This window comes from Hakea prostrata, chromosome 9 (genome assembly GCF_041222555.1).
Source record: "Hakea prostrata isolate BN-2017 chromosome 9, UWA_Hpros_2, whole genome shotgun sequence".
NCBI classification, from domain to species: domain Eukaryota; kingdom Viridiplantae; phylum Streptophyta; class Magnoliopsida; order Proteales; family Proteaceae; genus Hakea; species Hakea prostrata.
This window is the reverse complement of record NC_142608.1, coordinates 52,981,079-53,003,021: the sequence shown is the minus strand read 5'-3', so window position 1 is coordinate 53,003,021 and position 21,943 is coordinate 52,981,079. Positions and strand designations below refer to the sequence as shown.

At 38.0% G+C, this 21,943-nt stretch overlaps 2 protein-coding genes across 2 annotated transcripts; one reads left to right on the top strand and one right to left on the bottom strand.

Annotated features, from left to right (window-relative positions):
- Positions 1–2,093: 2,093 nt before the first annotated feature.
- Positions 2,094–6,642, bottom strand: LOC149005535 (disease resistance protein RUN1-like). Its single transcript, XM_089169584.1, has 5 exons — positions 6,092–6,642; positions 4,709–5,846; positions 4,197–4,505; positions 3,197–4,108; positions 2,094–3,095 (listed from the first exon to the last, which is right to left on the bottom strand). Exons 1-5 carry the CDS (start codon positions 6,583–6,585, stop codon positions 2,487–2,489), a joined length of 3,462 nt encoding a protein of 1,153 aa, XP_089025710.1. The 5' UTR covers positions 6,586–6,642; the 3' UTR covers positions 2,094–2,486.
- A 10,887-nt stretch (positions 6,643–17,529) lies between these two features.
- On the top strand, positions 17,530–21,246 carry LOC149005534 (uncharacterized). Its single transcript, XM_089135936.1, has 5 exons — positions 17,530–18,124; positions 18,256–18,590; positions 18,763–18,984; positions 19,300–19,908; positions 20,680–21,246. The coding sequence occupies exons 1-5, from the start codon at positions 17,530–17,532 to the stop codon at positions 21,244–21,246; spliced, it is 2,328 nt and encodes a 775-aa protein (XP_088992062.1).
- The last annotated feature ends 697 nt before the right edge of the window (positions 21,247–21,943 follow it).

The following is a 21,943-nucleotide window of genomic DNA, read 5'->3' as shown; positions in this document are numbered from 1 at the left end:
GCTCTTTGGTTCTACGCAAGTGGTTTGGTTCAACTTGGATCCAACTTGTTTCTTTTCATATAAGTTCTACATGATCATTTGAACGATCGAGAATTAACATTCCTGCATTGTGCAATTCCAATGAAGGGAAACACCCTCTCGCAGGCAGGAGAAAATCACGATTCCATTAGTCTTTCTTCAGTTTCCAAATTGTTGAGTGTCACAAGTGCTCATGAATTGAGACTCAGATTTCCATCCTCACACATTCATGTATTAACAGTGTGAGAAATAATGAAAAAGATAATTACAGGTTAGCAGATGTTTCAAGCTCCATGGAGTGACCTATGCTGAATGATTTTGCACATAGGTCTGATTCCAAATTAATTATCAATGTATATGAACTTTTGTGTTCTGTCCATGTATACAAACTTTGGTGCTGTCCTCTAAGGGTATTCTTTATCTTCGATCCTCACAATGCTATAACTTTTAGACTTTCATTTTGCAGTAAGATATCTTCAGCGATTTCTTTGGTCAAGTGAAGAACTTCGGAAATGCGAAAGAACTTGTTAACAGACATGGGATTTGAATGCAATCTTGTTTTTGCTGTCACTCATGACTTGAATATCATCTCTTTATTCATTTACTAGTTTCATTTTTTTATGAGAAAAGATAAATTTATAAAACCCTAGATGAGAGATTTTCATCTGAAAGCATACTTTGTCATGGTGTATGTTAAGGCTACATTCCTACAGATTAACTTAAAAGCCATTCTGTAATGGTATGTTAGGTTAGCGGTGTTGCCTCATTGGGAGCCAACTTAGAGGGTAGGGTGTGTTTCGCTTGCCTGGAAGCTTACCCTTCATTTCCATGTTGTGCACCAAATTTCCTTGATCTGTGTTCCTTAATGTTGTGCAATTTGAATGGCTTTGATGATTTGACATTGAAGCTTATTCAAAAGGTTTTTAGCGTGTATTTTGCAGGTGCTAAGAAATTGGAAATTGTTGTCTCAAAACAGGCTCACACTCTAGTTGAAGCAGTTTAGATGTTCACGAGATACCTCTATGCATGCAGCAACGTGGGTAAATGAAGAATATTTTTAATAGAATAAAAGCAGGAAGCTGGGTTTTGTATGCTTGGTCCGTCGATTATACCAATGTTTGTTGGTTGGTTTTGGTTGTAATTTCAAATCTCCTAACCCTTTATCGACAAAATTCACTATCCTTAATGATTGGGGTATTTTGTTACAACAAAGTTTAGAGTTTCTTGCCATCCATATATGTTTCTCCCTATCAAACTGCTTTTAAGTAAAAGTAAATTGCACAAAGCAATAAATGAGTTTTGTGTAAATTGTTTTGTCTTTAATCCTAGTGGTCCAATAGCTCATATTCTCTTTGTCTAAGTAAGGAAAATATGCGATATTGATTCTTTATGTGACTACATAATTCACAAATTGGGTCCGGTGATGTCCATGGAGAAATGACTCTCTTGGTCGGTAGACCTGCATTCGAAAGATGTCAGAAAAATGATTTAAACTTAAGATGAAATGGTAACTTTTAAAACAATTTCCACCATCTTAAATACAGCTTTTCTGATATAAAAGAAGGATTTACTAGTTTCATTTGATCATGTAATTTGTTCTCTTACCTTTACATTGAATTTCGAAACCAGTGTGTCTTCTAAGTCCTCTTTCTCACCTATATAAGAGGTGAGTCTCTCTTTGACACTAATAAAATTTAGTTTCTTCGTATGGTGTTCTTGCAAGGGCATAAAGACTCCAGAGATACTGTCAAAAGCTGTTTTAGTAGTGAAACCAACACTTCTTAGTGAAGAGGTCGTGGGTTTGAATTTTGCTAAAACATATTAATGTCCCATCCCCCGGCTTAATAAGCCCCTTTGTACCAAAAAAACGAAAAGAAAAAAGACTCTAGAAATAGTGCTGGTACATAATGATGACGGTACCAAAAGTCTAAAGACTCTAGAGAATCTAAACAAGTGTTCTTAGTATCTGTATCTGCTGCTTACATCTTTGTTCAATGCTTTATTTTATTGCTTCTGTTCTTAGCTCCGTCCACTGCAGATGCTTAGATTTTAATGGTATTGCCCTCTGTTTTTAGTTTCTCAGTACATAGGGTCTTCACACTAATGCTCCTGGATCTTGAATCGCTGATAAGCAAGCTCTCTTAGAATACCTAGCTGATTTTCTTTACTTGAATTGACCTGAACCTGCAGCGTGGTTAAAGTTCAACATCTCATGCATGTTTTCATATTTATTTTTGAGAAAAACCATTTGCATTATAGTAACCAAAATCAAGTACATTAAAGTAGCCGAAACATGGTAGTGGCAGTAGTATCAACATAATAAAACGCATATGGACCCCTATTTACAATGTCCAAAAGCAGAGGAATCAAGTCAGGTATTTCTAGGTAGTATTTCTACTCACACCATATGAAGAACTAAATAAGTTTTCTCTTCTTATTCACTGCTTCTTCAATATTTGGTTACTGGCTCAGCATTTCTGCAGATTAAATCCGTTATTTGAATCGAATCCTTCCATTATGGTTGTTGAACTTGGGTTAAGAGAGGGATCAGCTGTTTCATCATCATCATAATGGATAAGAGATTTCTTACTTTCCTGCAGCATCTCCTCCTCTTCATCCCCATCAGTGTCTGACCATTCGAAGAAATCTACAACCAACTTAGCACTGGATTGTTTGTTAGGTATCTCCTGAAATGATTCCTTGTTTTCGGAGAACACCTTCCAAAATTTCACTTGGACACCATCGAAGAAAGTAGAACTGTTTATTATGCCCACACGCCCCACAGTTAATTTCTCGATAGCATCTTTGGTTTGGAAGAACAACCCATTAACATTGAAATGGTGTAGGTAGATTGCATCTCGAGAATTGATCTTAACACGAGTGTTGATCGAACAATGACAGTCAATCTCCTTTCCTCTGAAACAGATAGAAGACTGGATTCCACATGTAATATTTGATGTACCCTTCGGCGTTGTAGGTTCACATGCGAAAACAACACATAGAATTGGTACTGAACCATGATCGATAGCAATTGAGCTGCTTCGCTCATCTTGGCTGAAATGATCAAGGAGCCTTCCCTGCATATAGAAAAACTGAAGGCGGTAAAAAAACTCAAAAAAAAAAAAAAAATTAAGATTTGTCAATCACAAAAAGAAAAGAAGAAAGAAAGATAAGAGACCTGTCCACGTAATTTCCTGGTTGTCTCTGTTAATTTGTGACAACCTTTTACGTTCAGCCCTTGCAGCGATTTGAGTTCTTCAATACCGTGAATTTCCTCTAGGTTTTCACAATTGATTACCAGAACTTTGAGACTTTTCAGTGCAGACAAATTCGGTAACTTTGTCAATTTGCAAGAAATTACATACAAATTTTCCAGCGAATCTAACTCCTCGAGGCAGTGAATTTTCTCCAGGAATTCACAACGGAAGATTTTTAAACTTATGAGCCTTTTTAGGTTTGACAAACCAGATAACACTGTCAATTTGACACAACGATACACATTCAACTCTTCCAAGAACTCAGCTATGTGGAGACCATGAATTTCCTTGATGTTTTTATTTCCGACAATGTTTAAAACTCTCAATCTCTTTGGGCTTGACAGATTTGATAACTCCGTTAATTTGTTACACTCCCAAAATTCCAACACCTCTAAGCTTGAGAGCTTTGAAAAGTCATCCGGTAAATTTAAAGCCAGAGGGCATTCCAAGTAAAAGCGAAGCAAACTCCTCATTCTACCCATAGATGTTGGTAGCTTCCCTAGCTTAGAACACATTATGGTGTTTAATTCCTCAAGCTTCTCTAATTGCCCTACTCCATCAGGCAATTCTTCGAGTTTTGTACCCTTTACCGAAAGCTTAACCAAGCATTTCAAATCAGCTATGCATGCTGGTAACTTTTTGATTGATTCACAGCAATCGAGAATTAGACTTTTGAGAAAGTTCATATGACAAATACTATCTGGGAGTTCTTGAAGAGATCTGCATGCTGTAAGATCCAATATTTCTAAGCAGGGAAACCAAGCAAAGAAGTTGGGAGAGCGAGAGAGAGCAGAACATCCATACATGATAAGAACCTTCAACTTTTGGAACCGCTGTCAAACAATGAAATTAAATTGAAAAAAAAATATATTAGAAATTGAAAGAAAGGAGGGAGAGAAAGAGATAATTCCAGTACTATACCTGATTTTCATTTCTGGGTATATCATTCCAAGCTTGTGTGATATGAATAGATGATAATCGAAGATGAACTATTTCCTTGTGATAAAAATTGGCTGGTAGAATTTCCAGAGGACAATCATCCCAACTCAACCATCTTAATTTAGAAGGAAGGGACAATAAGTCCCCATTGATTGGCTTACACATGAAGGAGTACCCAAGACTAAGAAATCTTAGCCGGGTCATCTTTGCAAAATCTTCCCAACTTAGATCACCTCTAGCCGAAAATTCAAAATCCTTGTGAAGTAAGATACCTTCAACCATACTAGTTCCCTGTATCAAAGAAATAGTATGAGAAAAAAATTGATAAAAGCATATGGGGAACCCTTAAAAAAGAAAAAAAGAAAAAAAGAAAAACCGAAAGAAGAAGAATAAAAGAAAAGAAAAAGATTAAAGGGCTCAAACCCTAAATAAAGAAAAGAAAAAAAGTAAAGGGCTCAAACCCTAAATAAAGAAGGAAAAACAAAGTCTCTTACCATGTCTTCTTTTAATAGTTGCATGATCACATCATAACTCCACAATCTACTAAATCTGGTGAGGTCCCCACCACTGCCTTTGGAGACAATTTCCCTTCCCATGTATCGTAGTTGATCATGCATTGTCAATCTAAACCCTGATTTCTTAATGAGGTGTTTTTGAGCAAGTTCTTTCATTACAAGTCTTGTACGCATTTCACAGGCTTCCCATATTGAAATTACTTTTTCTACTTCCCATCCAGCAAGATTGCATGCAATGTCAAGAAATACAATTTTCGCATGATCACTTAATTTATCGTAACTTATCTTTAATTTCTCAAAAACCTTGTCATCATAGATTTTTATTGACATTCCAGAGACCTTTTCATCATTAATATCCTTCAATGCTCCTATTGCATCTTTCCACTCTTCTATGTCTTTATCAAATAAAAAGGAACCCAACACCTCTAGAGTTAGAGGTAACCCATCAGCATGTTGAACAATTTCATGTGAAAGCTTGTTATATTTTTCGGGAGGTTCATTTTTTGAGAAGGCATGGAAACTAAAGAGTTGAAGAGACTCTTCAAAATCCATTAATCTAGGCTTATAGATTTGGATAAATTTATGTCTAGTCAGACTTCCTTCATCTCTTGTAGTTATAAGGACCCTGCTTCCTTGACCAAACCAATTGACTCCACCAACCAGTTCATCAAGTTGTTTAGGATCATCTACATCATCAAGAATAATAAGAACTTTTGCTTGATGAAGTCTTTCTTTGATCATCACTGATCCTTGAGAAACAACGCTTATGCTTTCTTTGTGGTCATTTTTCAAAATATCTTTGAGAATCTGATTTTGTAAACAAACCAAACCTTTAACTCCTTGTGATGCTTTTTCTCTAACATTTGCAAGAAAGCTACTCCCACTGAACTTTCTGAAGATCTTATTATATATAGCCTTTGCAATGGTGGTCTTTCCAAGCCCACCCATACCACATATTGCCACAAATCGTACATCTCCAGATCCAACATCTAAAAAAGGATGCAATGCATTTATGTGGGAATCTATTCCAATAGGATATTTACATTCATCCAAGGGGGTGCTACTTAATTCTTTCAAAGCCCCTCGAATGATTAAATCAACTATATCGCACTGATCCCTGCAATTTTTTGCGGAAAAAGGTAATTTTCACAAAATAAGTATGATGAGGAAATGATCTTTAGTAAACATAGTAATAGATTACATGACTTTTGATGGAGAAGGTAAAAGTAGAAAAGATTAGGGATAAAGTGTGTTAATCTATAGGGATTATATGTGAAATATTTTTGATAAATCAAACCAAATATATCTGTTTATGTTTCTAATAAACATAAGTTTAACTTACAACAAAGAAGTAAGTCTTACTCAATGTCTGCGTCACCCTTGAGAGGCCACCCCTTGAGACTCCCCACCTCCTTCAATGCAATTTTCCACTTCTCCACTTGAGCAGACGCATACTTCCTCTGGTGCTCCTGAAATGGTCCCTCAAAACTTCCGGTTTGATTTCTAACATCTCGGGGTTCAACACCAATGAATACGGGAAGAATAGTCTGAGCTTTGGATAAATGGCACTTCCATATCTCAGCAAGTTCCATGAGGCAATATTTGCTCTCTGCGTAGTTCTTTGAGAAGATGGGAATGGAGATTTTAGACCCACGGATTGCTCTCAGAAGCGATGGACAAATCTCTTCTCCTTCCCAGAGGTCAACGCTGTCTTTGAAGGCATGGATTCCATCTTGTTTTAGCGCTTTGTGAAGTAGAAAGACGAAGTTTCTGCGGGTATCTAAACCTCTGAAATTGATAAACACATCATAGGAAGAAGACCGTCCAGTATAAGAGATGGATGATGATGAAGCCATATATGCTTGAATTTGCAGCAGTTGGTTGGTTCTGGATCTCAATCTCTTCTTTCTTTTCTCGTCTGCTTCTGTGCAAAAGGCAGTGGGGAAATCACAAATTACATTAATACCCAAAAAAGATAGTTGAGACGTGAGATTCAAGGAAAGCTCTAAATGAAAAATAGGCCCACCCAATTGAAAGTTATGATTGAATTTGAATGGTTAATATGCCTTGTTCCAGAATCCAGTGCTTACACTTGTGGTCTATCTATTTATTTTTTATTTTTTTATTTTTTTTTGATAATAAAGAGAAAAATGTATTAGTTAATAATGCATAACATCAATGCTGCTGGTTTTTGTGAATGCAGTAATGGATGAATACTGCATGGATGAATCTATGGTACTGCTCCTACATGTAGTTGCAGCATTTAGAGCTAGAGAATTAAAGTAATGTAGGAGTGTTGGGGATTTAAAGTTACAAAACGACGCTCCGCGAGCGTTAGATAAGATATTAATAAAGTCTGTTATCATAATCAAAGGCCACGTTATTGTTTGTGGTTTGGCCAGCTCTTCCAACGCGTGCTTTTGGTTGCACCAAATCTCTTTGATATCAAAGTTTGTTGATTTTGCCCAATTGATTCCCTTTGTAATTGCACGAAGTACCACTCCCAATTCGTTTCCTTTGTTCATTTGACTTGTATCCAAAAAATTCACTTTTTTGTTGCAAAATAGCCCCACACTCATCTTATAATCCCTAGTAGTTCAATAGATACCCCTGCACATAAAATAGTGTTAGAATCAGTATTTATTATAATTTTGGAGAGATCAGAAAAAATTATATTTGGGTTGGGGATCTTAGTCTGGGTATCTCTGTCTGTTGTTTCAGCAGGGAAGTGGGACAAGTGGAGGTCATTTATCCATTTATCAACATTTCCCAACACATTGTAGGGGTTAGGCCGGCTACCTCTAAAAACCACATTATTCCTTTCTAGCCAGATAAAGTAAGTAGTAATAAAAAAATTTGCAGAAACCACTTCCGTGTAAAGCTGTCTAGTCTTGTGTCGATTATTAAGCATTTACACAAGTGCAGAATTGAATTTTGGACCAGGTGTTCTGTTCTTAGCCCTATAGGTCCTGCTACCCAAATTCTCTTGGTCCATTCACATGAAATGAATGTATGCCAGTCGGACTCCGTCTTGTAGCCACTTAGGTCACATGTAGCCTCCATATTTGACCATTTTGATAATACAGCCTTAAGTGGTAACCCTGCATTCAAGAGACGCCAAAAAAAAAACTTTAAACTTTGGGTATAATGGTAATTTCCAAAAAAGTCCCACCAACTGGAAAATTCATTTGATTTCATGGGCAGCGACTGTTTCATCAATGCTTGTCCAACCACTTTGGCCGAGAACTCGCCATTGGAAGCAATAGTAGAAATCCACGAATCATCTGAAATTGATACAGTAATTTCTGAGCAAATGGTAGCATAATTATTAAGACTGGAAAGATACTCCCTGTTCATCTGAACGTTCAGTAGCATTTCTGCTACCGTTGTTTCTGGAAACCAGATGGCAATGTCTGGGTTATCTTTGAAAATGCTTGTATTATTTTGCTTCCACGGATCGAACCAAAACGAAGTATCTCTTCCATTACCAACTTGTCTTCGTACCATGTTTTCTAACAGAGGTATGATGGCGTCTCTATGTGAAAACCCGATTTCAAACCCGTTTTGGAATCGCTATCATCTCTTTTCTTTCAGCTTCCCGTTCGTCTTCTTCTTCCATGTTACAGAGACTGCTTGAGTAAAATCAGAATACCGGGACCATAGGATGGATAACAACAAATCTGAATATCTAAAACTGAATGAAAACAAAATCTGTAATAGAAGGGCTCAGTCTGAAGAAGTGCAAATTTTAAAATAATACTAGCACTTCTTCTTCCACGTCGTAAAAATTGATTTGCTCAGTGTGAAACTAAAATGAAAACAAAATCATTTCGATGTAAAACAGATGGGTTGTACCTTGGAAATTTTTTTGTGGATCGATGTTGAACATCAAATACTGCAATCTATTTATTCGCAAGCTTTGCGTGGTTATTTTAAAGATGATGTCTTTCCTGTTGTCTGAAAAGACAAGAAAAACTAATTTTTGGGTGAAAATCTAGAAAGATCAGGTTATCAAATAGAAGATAAACCAAAAAATCTCAACAATTTTCTTCTATTGATTGCAGACCTGCAGAGGTTTCATCGAAGGTAAGATGCAGTGCCGACATCTTGCCTTGTCCCATCGCTTCGAAACTGCCATTCTCGACTTCCCAGTTTAGGAGATGAAATAAATCTTCCACGCGGTGGGGAACTCGAGCATGAAGAAGATCCTGGAGAACACTCTTCAGATTTACAAGAGGGGCCAAGCGCTGAGAGACGAAGAGATTCATGAACGACAGATTACAGATTTGCAGAGATGGGATTTCTAGTCGGGTTTTCACATGGGCTGGGTTCACAAGATGAGATTTTGCTGTAAGTTGGTGAATTCTGAGGAGAGTTCTTGCTGTGAATTTTGGGTTTCATTCTAATTTGTTCAGTTTTCTTCACGTTTCTTGGTGATTCTTGTTAAAATTTCATTTCTTTTCCCATTCGAATATGTTATTTGGGAAGTGATGCAAGCTAAACCATGTTTATGCAGAAGCTCCAATTATTAGAGATCATTCTTTCCCTGCCAGTACTTAACATTATCTCATAAGCTACATTGAATTCCAAAGGAACAATCTTTCCAGTCCTCTTTCTTTGCCTAGGTAATAGTTGACATGAATCTGTTGCTTACATCTATCAATTCTTTGTTGAATTTTTGGTGATAAGCCTATGGAAGTCATGACTGAATTTGAATGATTAAGATGCCTTGTTCCAGAATCCAATGCTTACCGTTGCGAAATCTGGATCAATTCAAGCATTGACCCTTTATATCTATTAGCAGTGTGCAGATGCCAATTTGTTATCCTTTATCATATCCTGTGGACAACAATGCTGCCGATGCGCTTCGGATGTGTTCCCATGAAGCTATGAACAGAAAATTTTATTAATAGAAGCACTACATAACATTCGAATAAATAAAAAAGCGTTTAGAGAGACAAGAAGAGATGAAGTTTGGTACTTTTGGGTGAATTCAAAGAGAATAACATAGAAAACCTTCTACAAGTCATACTGCGAAGCGCCATCGCCGGCTGCTACGAAGGTAAATACACTAAATGAGAGCTCTTCAAACGGCAAATATCGATCCAACAAGCTTCTGATAGGTTTCTAATCTCCGGAAAAAATTATCAAAGCCCTAACAGAAAGTAGAAATAGATGAGGATGATGGAAGGAGAGGGGACAAAGGTTCACGTTCACCGGGACTTCTTCTTCTTCAAGGTTCTTCATCTTCTTCAAAATTATTTTTTCTTCAAAGCTTCTTTGAAATCTGGGTGGAAGACGAAACGATCGATTATGCTCGTATGCTCTCGTTTGTGTTTTTCAAACAATTTGAAAACCATATACTTTGAAAACCGTTTTGAAAACATATATTTTGAATCTGGATTTTGAAAACGTATAAGCTGAGCGGTTCGTACGAATAAATCGCTCGGTTTGCTTGCCAAGCCACATTTAACCTCTTAAAAAAGGACGAACAACTCAGATCTTTTCTTTTTTGATCCAAGGGCCCGCTTGACCGTCTTGCACATTTAATGCGCAAGACTCAAGCAAAATCCTTGTCCCCTAGGCTTAGGAACTAAACTGAGAATGATGGTATTGTTGGTGTCACACCCCACCCAGCCGGATCCGGTCATATCTGAATACCTATGGGGTGATACACTGCAAGACCTAGGTTCAATGACAATTCCATACAATATGATATAGCATAATCAAATAGACAAGAATAAATCAAGTTCAAATAATAAGTTATCAATTCTGAAATAATGATTACAAGCGTCCAAAACTTCAATTCAAAAGCTAAACACCAGAGTTCTAGAAAAGAAAGAATGTCTGCAACATAAATACTCAAGAGTCTAGGTAGAAGATAGCCTCACCTTTCCCAAAATAAATCAACGAATATATGTAGAACAGAGACATGAAAGAAACTAAAGATTTCTAACGATAGTAAGGTCTCTATCACTAAAAGTTGGCTCCGTAGGAGCAATCGAGGCATGAGCACATAACTTCATGCGCTTCCACCTCCTCGTCATTTGAACCTTCCAAAAAGCTTCCTTGCGACGAATCCTCCACTTGGAAGGGGGCCACATAATCTATAAAAAAGTCTAAAAAACATACACAAAATAATGGAATGAGTTCACAAAACTCAGTGAGGTTAACTAATATTCATGGCATGCATTCATCCAAGTTTCCACATTATATTCAAAAGATAACCGTGTAATTAATAACATAAATAAACTGATGCATGAGAATGATATGATGTTCCTAACTTTATCATATAGTATCTAAGGTAGACACATTAAGTTTATACACCAATCTTCTTTGGGCGGTATCAGTCACTCTCCCTCAACAAGAGACGTCTATTGGGTTCTCCGCGGTTGTTGGGTAAAGTCTTGTCAAGCCCTGGTTGGGGTATAGGTCATCATTCTCTCAAATCACTATTTCGTATGAGATTTGGCACGTGTCAAGGATTATCCTAACCCTAGTGCAAAGTCATACAGTCTCATAGCACATATGGTCCGGATATCTCCCCTCATGCCTAGTGCCGTTTTGGTTCGATACCTTCCCATCTATGAATGGAATCCTCAACGGGAGGCATCTGTTGGATCCCATTCCTTAACCCAGTGGTCATCCACATATAATGGATATAATACTCTCCATGGCCTCTCACGAGTTGGTTACCGGTCTTGAGTGCCTTGGAGCCCTTATCTATTATATGCAAACCTATTGCTCTATGATGACAGTGGGCTTGCTTGACACCCAAGACCCAGCCACTAACATCATGGGTTAACCGGCTTCAATACCCCTACCGGAAGGATATTAGTACTCATAAAAATTCCTAACTCAACACTTCTAGACACCTATATACCATGCTGTTGGTCTAGATGCAACCACAAAAGGTCACTAGGGTAATGGGTGAACCCACAACCCTAGTTGATAATACAAGGTAAGAAGAATAATATCATTCCTCTCTTTAATCTCATACATTGTCATATCATTTTCATATCAATAATATAAGATTCAAAAGTAAAGAGTAATACCCAAACAATAAACTTTACCTTCCATTCGTGTGAAGTCACACAGAAGCATATCATAATAGATAGAAATTTACAGCAATTTATATCAACAATAGAATTTAAAATCGCAATAATTAGTTATATAAAAAACATGGTTAGTCATTCCTCACCTTTCACTTTGATTCCTTTCTCCAAAGTCCAAAATTCACTCCCATAAGTTAGTGACTAAAAGATAATAAACCTATTAATCCAAGAGGATTAATAAATATAAAGTAGAAGTTAATTTGGGTTCAAAATATATCCAAAAATCCTCCCACAAAAACACAATCTGAAAACTAGGTTCAAACTTGCAGTTTTCAACCTAGTTCATCGAAAAAAATCACTATTTTGCCACCGATTCGAAGTCGAATCATAACAAACTTTGGAAAAGTCTAATTGGCAGTAATAGGGTTCTAAGAGTTCCTTCAATTTGATCCAATTCGATCTAGATAAAAAATGCCAAATTTTTGCTCTCCTAAATCGCCCGCTGGGGTCTCGGAGAGTCAAAATGGGAAATCTTTTGCAAAGATTCGTACCATCAACTCTTATACTAAAGGAAAAATTAATTCAAGAACTAAAGAGCATTCAATAAACCTAACATGCTTCCACTACCACAATCCCACAATAGAAGTGAGGAAATCCCCACAAAACTGTGTTTAGAGAAAAGGGTTTAAGAATTCTCACCTCTTTCAACGTTCGAGCAACGATCCAAGTCACAAAGCACCTTTGGTTGGATGAGATCTACTCTTCTCCTTGGTTTCCTCTCTTCCCAAAGCCTTAGCCCCATTCTAGCATTAGAAAATACGTTTAGAGATGAGCTACAACTTAAAATAGAGATTAAAAACCCGGAATCCTGATTCTGTCCCCATGCCATGGGAAAGGGAAGGGGGTTGGGGCAGTCGACTGGTCCAAGTTTGGACCCCCGAATGGACTCTGATTTTGTGGTGATTTTTTGTTTGAATGAAAGGTCTTTCGATTATCTAATTTTGGATACTTTAACCTCATCAATCAGACACTCTATCGCTGGTCTATGAATGTGCCAAAATCGTCTTTTAACGCCATTGTGATTGTCCTTCTCTCTTCTCTTAAACTCTAGTAGAGTTGTCGAGTCATCACAAGGGTCATCCACAATCATTGGATCCACCTCCGAATGTGAAACCCCCTGGATTTATAACCCGTTAACCTATGGTTTTAGGACTGCGAACCCGGGCCTCAAGTCGGCAAAAACTATGGATCATTCGAGTCGAGCCCGAAGGTTCGGAAGAGGACCAAATGATCGTGGATGAACCTAGTGATGTTTTGATAACTCTCATCGAGTTTAAAAGAAAAGAGAAGATTAATCACGATGTAGTTAAAAGGCGATTTTGGCACGTTCGTAGATCGGCGACGAAAAATCCGATTGATACAAATAAGGTATCAAATCAAAAATCGTCGAAAGACCTTTCCAACGAGCCAAAAATAACCAAATTAGGAGTCCGTTTGGGGGTCCAACTATAGATAGAAAATTGGGCCAGTTGGGTGAACCAACCCCCACCCTATTTTCTATTTAGGGGCAAAAACGAAATTTCGGGTTTTTAAGCCCTATTTTATGTTTTAACTCATCCGTAGCTGCATTTCTTTTTGTAAGAACGAGTTTGAGGCTGCGGCAAGAGGAGAAACGAAAGAGATGAGCGATTTCCATTTTTCCAAAGGTGCTCTGTGATTCGAATCTTCGCAAAAACTTCAAGAAAGGTTAGTTTTCTTTAATCCTCCTCTTAGTCACAATTTTGTGAGTATTTCTCTCCTTTCCTTTTTAGGGATCTTGAAAGGGAAGCATGTTAGGTTCATTGCTTACTCCTCAATCCTTATTTTAATGTCCTTTTCTAGTATAAGAGTTATTGGTGCAATCCCATGATAAGGTTGACTCATTTTGACTCTCCGGGTCAACCACGGGTGATTTATGAGAGCGAATTTGGGACTTTTTAATCTAGATTAAATTGGACCAAATTGAGGACACCCTTATATCGTTTTACTTCCAATTAACCTTACCCAAAATTTTGTTTCGTTCGACTTCAAATTAAGGGCAAAATTATAACTTTTAGCTGATTTAGGTTAAAAGGGCGAGTTAGAACCTAGTTTTATGTTTGGGTTTTTACGGGAATATTTTAATAAGATATTTTTCTAAACCCAAAATTAACTCCTATTTTTATTTTGTTAATCCTCTTTCGTGATTAGGGTAAATTATTCTTTGTTATCTCCTTGTGGGAATAAAGTATTGATCTTGGAGAAAGGAATCCAGTTGGAAGGTGAGGAATAACTAACCACGTTATATTTAATTGATTGCTGTTATTTTTATGTTTTTTTGTTAAATATGAATTGCTGTAATTTATGTTTATCTTATTATAATTGAGTGTGACTTTGCACGAAAGGAAGGTAAAATTATTATTTATGATGTTGTTGGTTCCTTTAAATCTATTGTTGTTGTTATGAGAATGGAATGTAAATGTATGTGAAGGGATAAGAGGAATATTATTATTCCCTCTACCTTATTTTTTCTACTAGGGTTGTGGGTTTGTTCATTCCCTTAGTTATGTGATTGCTTAGGTTGTGATTGGAGAATGGGAAATGCCTTTTTGGCATTTCTACCATAGGATACCAGAGGAGGCGGTATGGGATGCATTCTTGTCGTGCCCTTGGCGCTTCCCTAATTACTGGTTGACATATTTAGGGCATGTCTAGAAATGTTGGGTTAGGTGACCTCTTGAGTACTACTACCCTTCCGGTAGGAGTATTGAAGCCGGTTAGTCTGTGATGGTAGTGGTTGGGTCCTTGTATCGAGCAGGCCCACTATCATCATAAAGAGGTAGGGTTGCATATAATAGATAAGGGCTCATTGGGCGCTCAAGACCGGTAACCAACCCATGAGAGGACATGGAGATCTCATCCTGTCTATTATATGTGGATGACCACTGGGTTAAAGAATGGGATCCAGCAGATGCCTCCCCTTGAGGATTCCGTTCATAGGTGGGAAGGTATCGAACCAAAACGGCACTAGGCATGAGGGGAGATATCCGAACCATATGTGCTACGAGACTATATGACCCTGCACTGGGCTTAGGTTTGTCCCTGACACGTGCCAAATCTTATACCAATGATGATGTGAGAGAGTGGTGACTTAATCCCCAACCATGGCTTAATGAGACTTACCCAATAACTGCGGAGAACCCAACAGACGTGCTTGAGTGCCGTGAGGGAAGAGCGATGAGACCGCCCAAAGAAAACTGGTGTATGTCTTAATGCGTGTCTACTTTAGAGACTACATTATAGAGTTAGGAACCTCATACCATCACTTTGCATTTGTTTATTTATATTACTAAATACATGTTTGTCTTATGAATTATGACATGGGAATTTTATGAATATATGATGTGATTGTTAGTTACTTCACTGAGTTCTATGAACTCTTTCCTTTATTTTGTTATTTCTTAATTTAGACTGTTTTACAGGTTATGAGGACCCCTCCTATGTTGAGGATCCTTCGATGAATGGCTACCAGGAGGGAAAAATTGGAGAAGAAGTGGAGGCACATGATGCTTCTTGTTCTTGCCAGGACTGCTCTTATAGAGAGTCTTTTCCTTAGAGTTTCTTTAGATTATTTCTGCTGCAACATTATACATTCTTTCTTTTCTTATAACTCTGATGTTTAGTTTTGAAAGGAAGTTTTGGATATTGTGATCCTTTCTTTTCATTCTTGATTATTAAATACTTGAACTGGTTTATTCTTGTCCATTCAAATTTACTTTATCATATATTGTATGGAATTGTCCTTGAACTTAGATCTTGCGGTGTATCACCTCCACAGGTATTGGGGTATGATCGGATCCAGCTGGGTGGTGTGTGACACCGAACTTTTGAGCTCGACTCGAATGGCCCACAATTGTCGCCGACTAGAAGCGCGGGTTCACGGTCCTGGAATCATGGGTTAATGGGTTAGAAATCTAGGGGATTTCACAATTGGTTCAAACTTTCTTTAAACATAATCTCCCGATCAACCCTTACTTCCCAACCATAGACAAATCCTTCTAATACTGCTTCTAGGCAAGAGTCTCCGCTTGGTAGAGACGCCGTCCATTCCGTCCAAGGCTGATTAGCCACTTCCATTTCCCTCCCTGACCTTTGAACCTGTAACAGCCAATGTTTCATTAGTAACTAAATTGCAGTAATGAGAGAGATCAAATTTATCTCTTTGGTAATGCTGGTGTTCATTATCTAGGTAATCAAGTAATCTGAAGCATAACAATTTAGTTCCTCAATCCAAAAGAGAATTATTGGTCAATTTTCAAACACCACCTCATTTCTAGTTTTCCGTAAGTAGTAGAAAGTCAAAGAGAAGACCGAAAAACAAATTGAAAATTTATCCCACTTAAGCTTGGTGCAAAATTGGAAAAGTACATTCAAAATAGACTTAGCTTGGATATGTTCAATTCTAATTCCAAGAGGCCCTGCAGCAAATGTATGTTTCACAAGACTACAGGAAGAAGGCAATGCCAAAGGGATTCATTCTGGAATCCGTAAAGGGTACGCTTGCCATCTACATTGCTCCACTTTTTGATAATGCCATTAACTAAAAGACCATTGTGAATCACTCTCCAAAGGAAAGTTTTGAATCTTGGGTGCATCTTCCAACATTTAAAAAACTTCCAGAATTTTATCTTATAAACATTCAAATCATCAACAAAAGAAGAAATGTGTAAAGCCATGAGTTTAGTACAAAACTTTCCTCCCTTAGAAGGAGAGCAGCTCCAACGGTCTTCCTCATTATTACAACTTAATCTAGAAATTTCAGAGACAAAATGGGGAGGGAGAATAGAGTATAAATTAATGATTTAGACTCCACCCTATTATATCTTTAACTAGAAGTATTGAGTTTGCCCCTAAAAGGGAAGGGGGAATGGAATGAGAAGGAATTGAGGAATCCAGGGGTCATGCCATAGAAGCGTAGAATCTACTCTGCCCACCACTTTAAGAGAGAAAGTCTTTACAGAGGGAAGACCATTAATTGTTCTGAACTCTAGAGCCCCTTTTCTTAAGGGTCTTGCAGTCATAGGGGGAGCAATCAAGGAAATATTTCGCCTTTATAAACAAAGCCCAAATGTAAGAATCATCACTAAGAAGCCTCTTGGATAATTTATGCAGAAGGGCCATATTGTGAGTCCTAGGATCTCTAAACCCATTGCGTCCAAAAGCCATAAGTTTGAGTAAATATTTTTTATTAATTGGGGAAGTTATCTTAGAGGTATGAAGGAATTTCAAAGCAACCCAATTTGGTAAGAGGGTAGAGAAGACAGGACAAATTTAATAAGGATGACTCTACCAGCAAAAGATAGACTATTTGCTTTCTATGTAGAAAGTCTTTGAGCTACCTTATCAAGAATGAAATGAAAATCCTTCATTTTGGACTTTGAGGGGAACATATATGCCCAAATACTTACTTAAGATGGACATCTTTGGGATTCCAATAACATCTAGCAAAGAGGATCTGTACCTGATAAGGGATAGAAGACAAGATCATAAGATCATAATGTATGATTTACATACTGTAATTACTATATATAATAAAGTTGAGATCTCAAATCATATACAATTTGTGAGATATTCTGAGAGATAATAACTTGGTATCAAAGCCCAAAAGATTCCTTGGGCATTATGTTTTCTTGCCATTCTTGGGGCTTTCTTGCATTTCTGGTTGTCATGGCTTCTGCTTCCTCTCCATCTGTGTTTTCCTTCTCTAATATCCACCATTTTCTTTCCATCAAGCTTTCTTCTTCCAATTACCTGGTGTGTCGGTCTCAATTTTTGCCTCTTCTTCGTGGATCTGACCTTGAAGGCTTCGTTACTGGTTTTGTTGTTGCCCCATTCGAGACTCTGGTTTCTTCTTCTGACTTATCTGAACCAAATCAGGCATATGTTGCTTGGATTCGTAAATATCAAATGGTGTTAGGCTGGCTTCTCTCTTCTCTGACTGAGGTTATTCATTCTCAAGTAGTTGGATTGTCTTCCTTTGCTGCGGTTTGGCAGGCATTAGAGACGACTTATGCTTCTCATAGTCAGGCTAGAGTGATGCAACTTCGTCTTTCTCTTCACAATTTGCGTAAAGGATCTGATTCAATGGAGCTCCATCTTCTGCGTCTCAAGAAGATTGCTGATCAAATGGCTTTGATTGGCAAACCCGTTTCTAATGATGAACTTGTTCTTTTCACTCTTCGTGGTTTGGGATCTGAATTTGCATCATTTGTTACCTCTGTTACTACAAGTGAAAATCCGATCAAGATGCATGATCTTCATGGTATGTTGTTGAGTGAGGAGATTCGCAATTCATCTATTCTTTAGGAATTGACCTATGTTGTTGCAAATGTTGCTACTACTTATGTGGTTTCCCAACCTGTTGCTTCTGCAATTGTTCTACGGCTTCTCTAGACTTTGATTCTGACCAATCGTTCAAATCTCCTTCTAGATTTGCTAGTGGTAGAGGTGGCTATCGTGGTTCTAGTTATCGTGGAGGTTCTTCTCGCTCTGATAGGGCTCCTGTTTGTAATTTTTGTGGTCGCCTTGGTCATTTTGCTCGCATCTGCTATCAGCGTTATCCTAGTTCTTGTCCTCTAGTGATGCCGCAAGCTCATTTTTTGGCCTCTACTCCTCAGTCTTGGTTTCCAGATACAGGTGCTATGCACCATTTGACTTTTGATCTTCAAGCCATTCATGGTCCTCATGAGTATACTAGTCCTGATTCAGTGCATTTCATTATGGATCAGGTCTGCGAATTGCTCACTCTGGATCTTCACTTCTTCATTGTTCTGATAAGTCCTTTGTTCTTAATCAGATGCTTCATGTTCCTAATTTGACTTATAACCTATTATCTATGCGTAAATTTGCTGAGGATAATCTGTATTTTTTGAGTTCTTTGATGACAGATTTCATGTTAAGGATCAATCCTCGGGGACTTTGCTGCTAAAAGGCCATGTTGAAAGAGGTCTATACAAGCTTGATGTTCCTAACAACTCTATTGTTACTGCTTCTGTTGCTTTGGCTTCTGTTCGTGCTTCTTCTTTCATTTGTCATGCTTGGTTGGGACATGCTGCTGAAGGTGTTGTTCGTCGTGTTCTTACTACTGCCAAGTCTACTGTTACTTCCTCAACCACACCTGTTGTTAGTATTTGTTCTTCATGTCAATTTGGGAAGGCTCATTAGCTTCCATTTGGTACTTCTTCTTCTATCACTACTACCCCATTACAGCTTATACATTCGGATTTGTCGGGACCAGCCCCTATTCTTTCTCTTAATGGACATTGTTACTGTGTTTTTTTCATCGATGATTACACTCGCTTTACATGGATTTATACTTTGGCAAAGAAATCTGATGCATTGCAAGCTTTTCAATTATAAATTCTGTAATTGCTAGAGGACAAGATCATAAGATCATAATGTATGATTTACATATTGTAATTACTATATATAATGAAGGTGAGATCTCAGATCATAAACAATCTGAGAGATATGTTGAGTCATGACCCATCTTTAAGTCCATCTTCTCATACTTCTTCATTTCTTAATGAAGGTTTGCATGGGCCTGCTAGTTCTCTTCATACTTCAGATTCTAATTTCAGCCCATCTACAATTCATGGTTCAGATTCTATGCCTAATGCTTTAGACCCAACTTCTTCACCTACACCACTTGTGAGCCCATCTTCTGTTATCCAGTCTTCATCCTCACCTATTTTGGTTCCCATTTGGCAGCATTCTATGGTCACTCGGTCTATGGATGGCACACGTGTTCCTCGAGCTCCTTTTAGTTTATGTGCGACCAAGTTTCCTATACCTATGGCTTTATTAACTTCTATGGACACCAAACCCACTTGCTATTCCCAAGCTGTTAAGCATCAAATTTGGAGGGCTGCTATGGACACTGAATTTGGTGCTTTACTTAAAAATAAAACTTGGTCTCTTACTCTTCTCCCACCAGGGCGTCGGGCCATTGGTTGCAAATGGATATATCGAATTAAACATAAATCTGATGGAAGTGTTGACCGTTACAAAGCTAGATTAGTGGCAAAGGTTTTTCTCAAGAATATGGTATTGGTTATTTTGATACATTTAGTCCTGTTGTTAAGACTACCACCATACAATTATTACTCTCTTTAGCTGTCTCTCATGGTTGGGATATTCGGCAACTCAACATCATTAATGCGTTCTTGCATGGTTCACTTACTGAAGATATATATATGATGCAGCCAACGGGCTATATTGATTCTCACCACCCCTCCCATGTTTGCAAACTTCACAAGTCCTTGTACGGTTTGAAATAGGCTCCGCAGGCCTGGCTTCAACAGTTGAGTTCTTTCTTGGAAGTTTTGGGCTTTGTTGGGTCCAATACAGATACTTCATTATTTTATCGTGTTTGTTCTAACGGCCCAGTCTTTATTTTAATCTACGTTGATGACATCCTTGTTCTTGGGCCATCCACTGTGGTGATTGATGACATACTAGTTTCTTTAGCCCATGAGTTTGCAATTAAAGACTTGGGCCCAGCCCATTACTTCTTGGGCATCGATTTAACCACAAATTATGATGGGCTCTTACTTTCTCAAAGAAAGTATATTTTTGATTTACTACAACGAACCAATATGCATGATTGTAACCCATCGGTTCCTCCATTGATTTCTTCTGCCACCTTGTCTCGCACAGATGGTTTTCTTTTGACAGATTAAATAGAATATCGAAGTGTGGGGGGGGGGGGGGGGCTTTACAATATGCCACTCTCACACGCCCTGATATTGCTTTTTCGGTGAACAAGTTATGTCAATTTTTTCTTGTCCTACTGATATTCATTGGATGGCTATAAAGCGTGTCTTACGCTACTTGAAGGGAACTCTGTTTTATGGGCTTCAGCTTTATTGGTCCTCTTCCATGGATTTACATGCTTACTTCAATGCTGATTGGGCCGGCTGTATTGATGATAGAAAATCCACAGGTGGTTATCTAATTTTCTTGGGCTCCAACCTCATATCCTGGCAATCTTACAAGAAAACTATGGTAGCCCGCTCTAGTACCGAAAGTGAGTATCGCGCTCTTGCTTTAGCTACTGCTAAAATCACTTGGATTCAGTCCTTACTTCGGGAACTTCATCTTCCCTTGATTCGTGCTCCTACGTTATGGTGTGACAATGTTGGGGCCGCTTATCTCTCTTCCAATATGGTCTTTCATGCGCATACAAAGCACATTGAAATAGACTTTCACTTTGTTCGTGATAAAGTCTCTCATGGTGATTTGTTGGTTCATTTTGTTTCCAACGTGGATCAATTAGTTGATATTCTTACTAAGCCTTTGCCTACACCTCGCTTTACAGTTTTGCATGCCAAACTCAATCTCCTTGATGGCGGGTTGAGTTTGCAGGGGGGTGACAAAGGATAGAATTGTAAATTCTGTAATTGCTAGAGGACAAGATCATAAGATCATAATGTATGATTTACATACTATAATTACTATATATAATAAAGGTGAGATCTCAGATCATATACAATCTAAGAGATATTAACTGTCCCCGTGAGACATACTGGCTCAAAAATACCCTACTTTTGTCAAGATTGATACTTTGGCCTGAAAGATCCTCAAAGAGATCAAGAGCCACCTTGATAGTTGATAAATCAAGTGGGAGATATTGAAGTTTCCCCCTTGTTTTTCATGGACGATGATTTTATCTCTTGTAGGGCCACCTTGCTTTCGTCATTCAGCACATCAAATTGTCTTTCTCCTAATGTATGTGGATGACATTTTACTTGCTAGATCAAGTTCTTTTGAGATCCAATATGTGATACTATTGGCAATTAATTTTCCATCAATGATCTAGGTGCCTTAAGCTACTTTTTAGGTATGGTTGTCAGCCGGTCAAATTGAGGATTACATCTATGTTAATCAAAATATTCCAAAGATCTTTCACGAAGGACGAATATGAACAAGCCCAAGTAGTGGCTACACTTGCCTCCATCACCAATGCAACATTACAAGACCATAACCACTATGATGATCTGTCACAATACCACAGTATAGTGGGTGCTCTTCAATATCTGACTCTCACATGCCTTGATATAGCCTTCGCTGTCAAAGGTGT

What these genes read in the sequence shown, in the direction of transcription:
- LOC149005535 (XM_089169584.1), bottom strand. Translation starts at nt 6,585, where the DNA reads ATGGCTTCATCATCATCCATCTCTTATACTGGACGGTCTTCTTCCTAT. An exon ending in AACTATTAAAAGAAGACATG is followed by an intron (nt 4,506 to 4,708) that starts GTAAGAGACTTT and finishes TCTTTGATACAG; the next exon opens with GGAACTAGTATGGTTGAAGG. An exon ending in TACCCAGAAATGAAAATCAG is followed by an intron (nt 4,109 to 4,196) that starts GTATAGTACTGG and finishes ATTGTTTGACAG; the next exon opens with CGGTTCCAAAAGTTGAAGGT.
- LOC149005534 (XM_089135936.1), top strand. Translation starts at nt 17,530, where the DNA reads ATGGCTTCTGCTTCCTCTCCATCTGTGTTTTCCTTCTCTAATATCCAC. An exon ending in TGCATTTCATTATGGATCAG is followed by an intron (nt 18,591 to 18,762) that starts GTCTGCGAATTG and finishes TTTCATGTTAAG; the next exon opens with GATCAATCCTCGGGGACTTT. An exon ending in CTTCCTCAACCACACCTGTT is followed by an intron (nt 18,985 to 19,299) that starts GTTAGTATTTGT and finishes TATATAATGAAG; the next exon opens with GTGAGATCTCAGATCATAAA.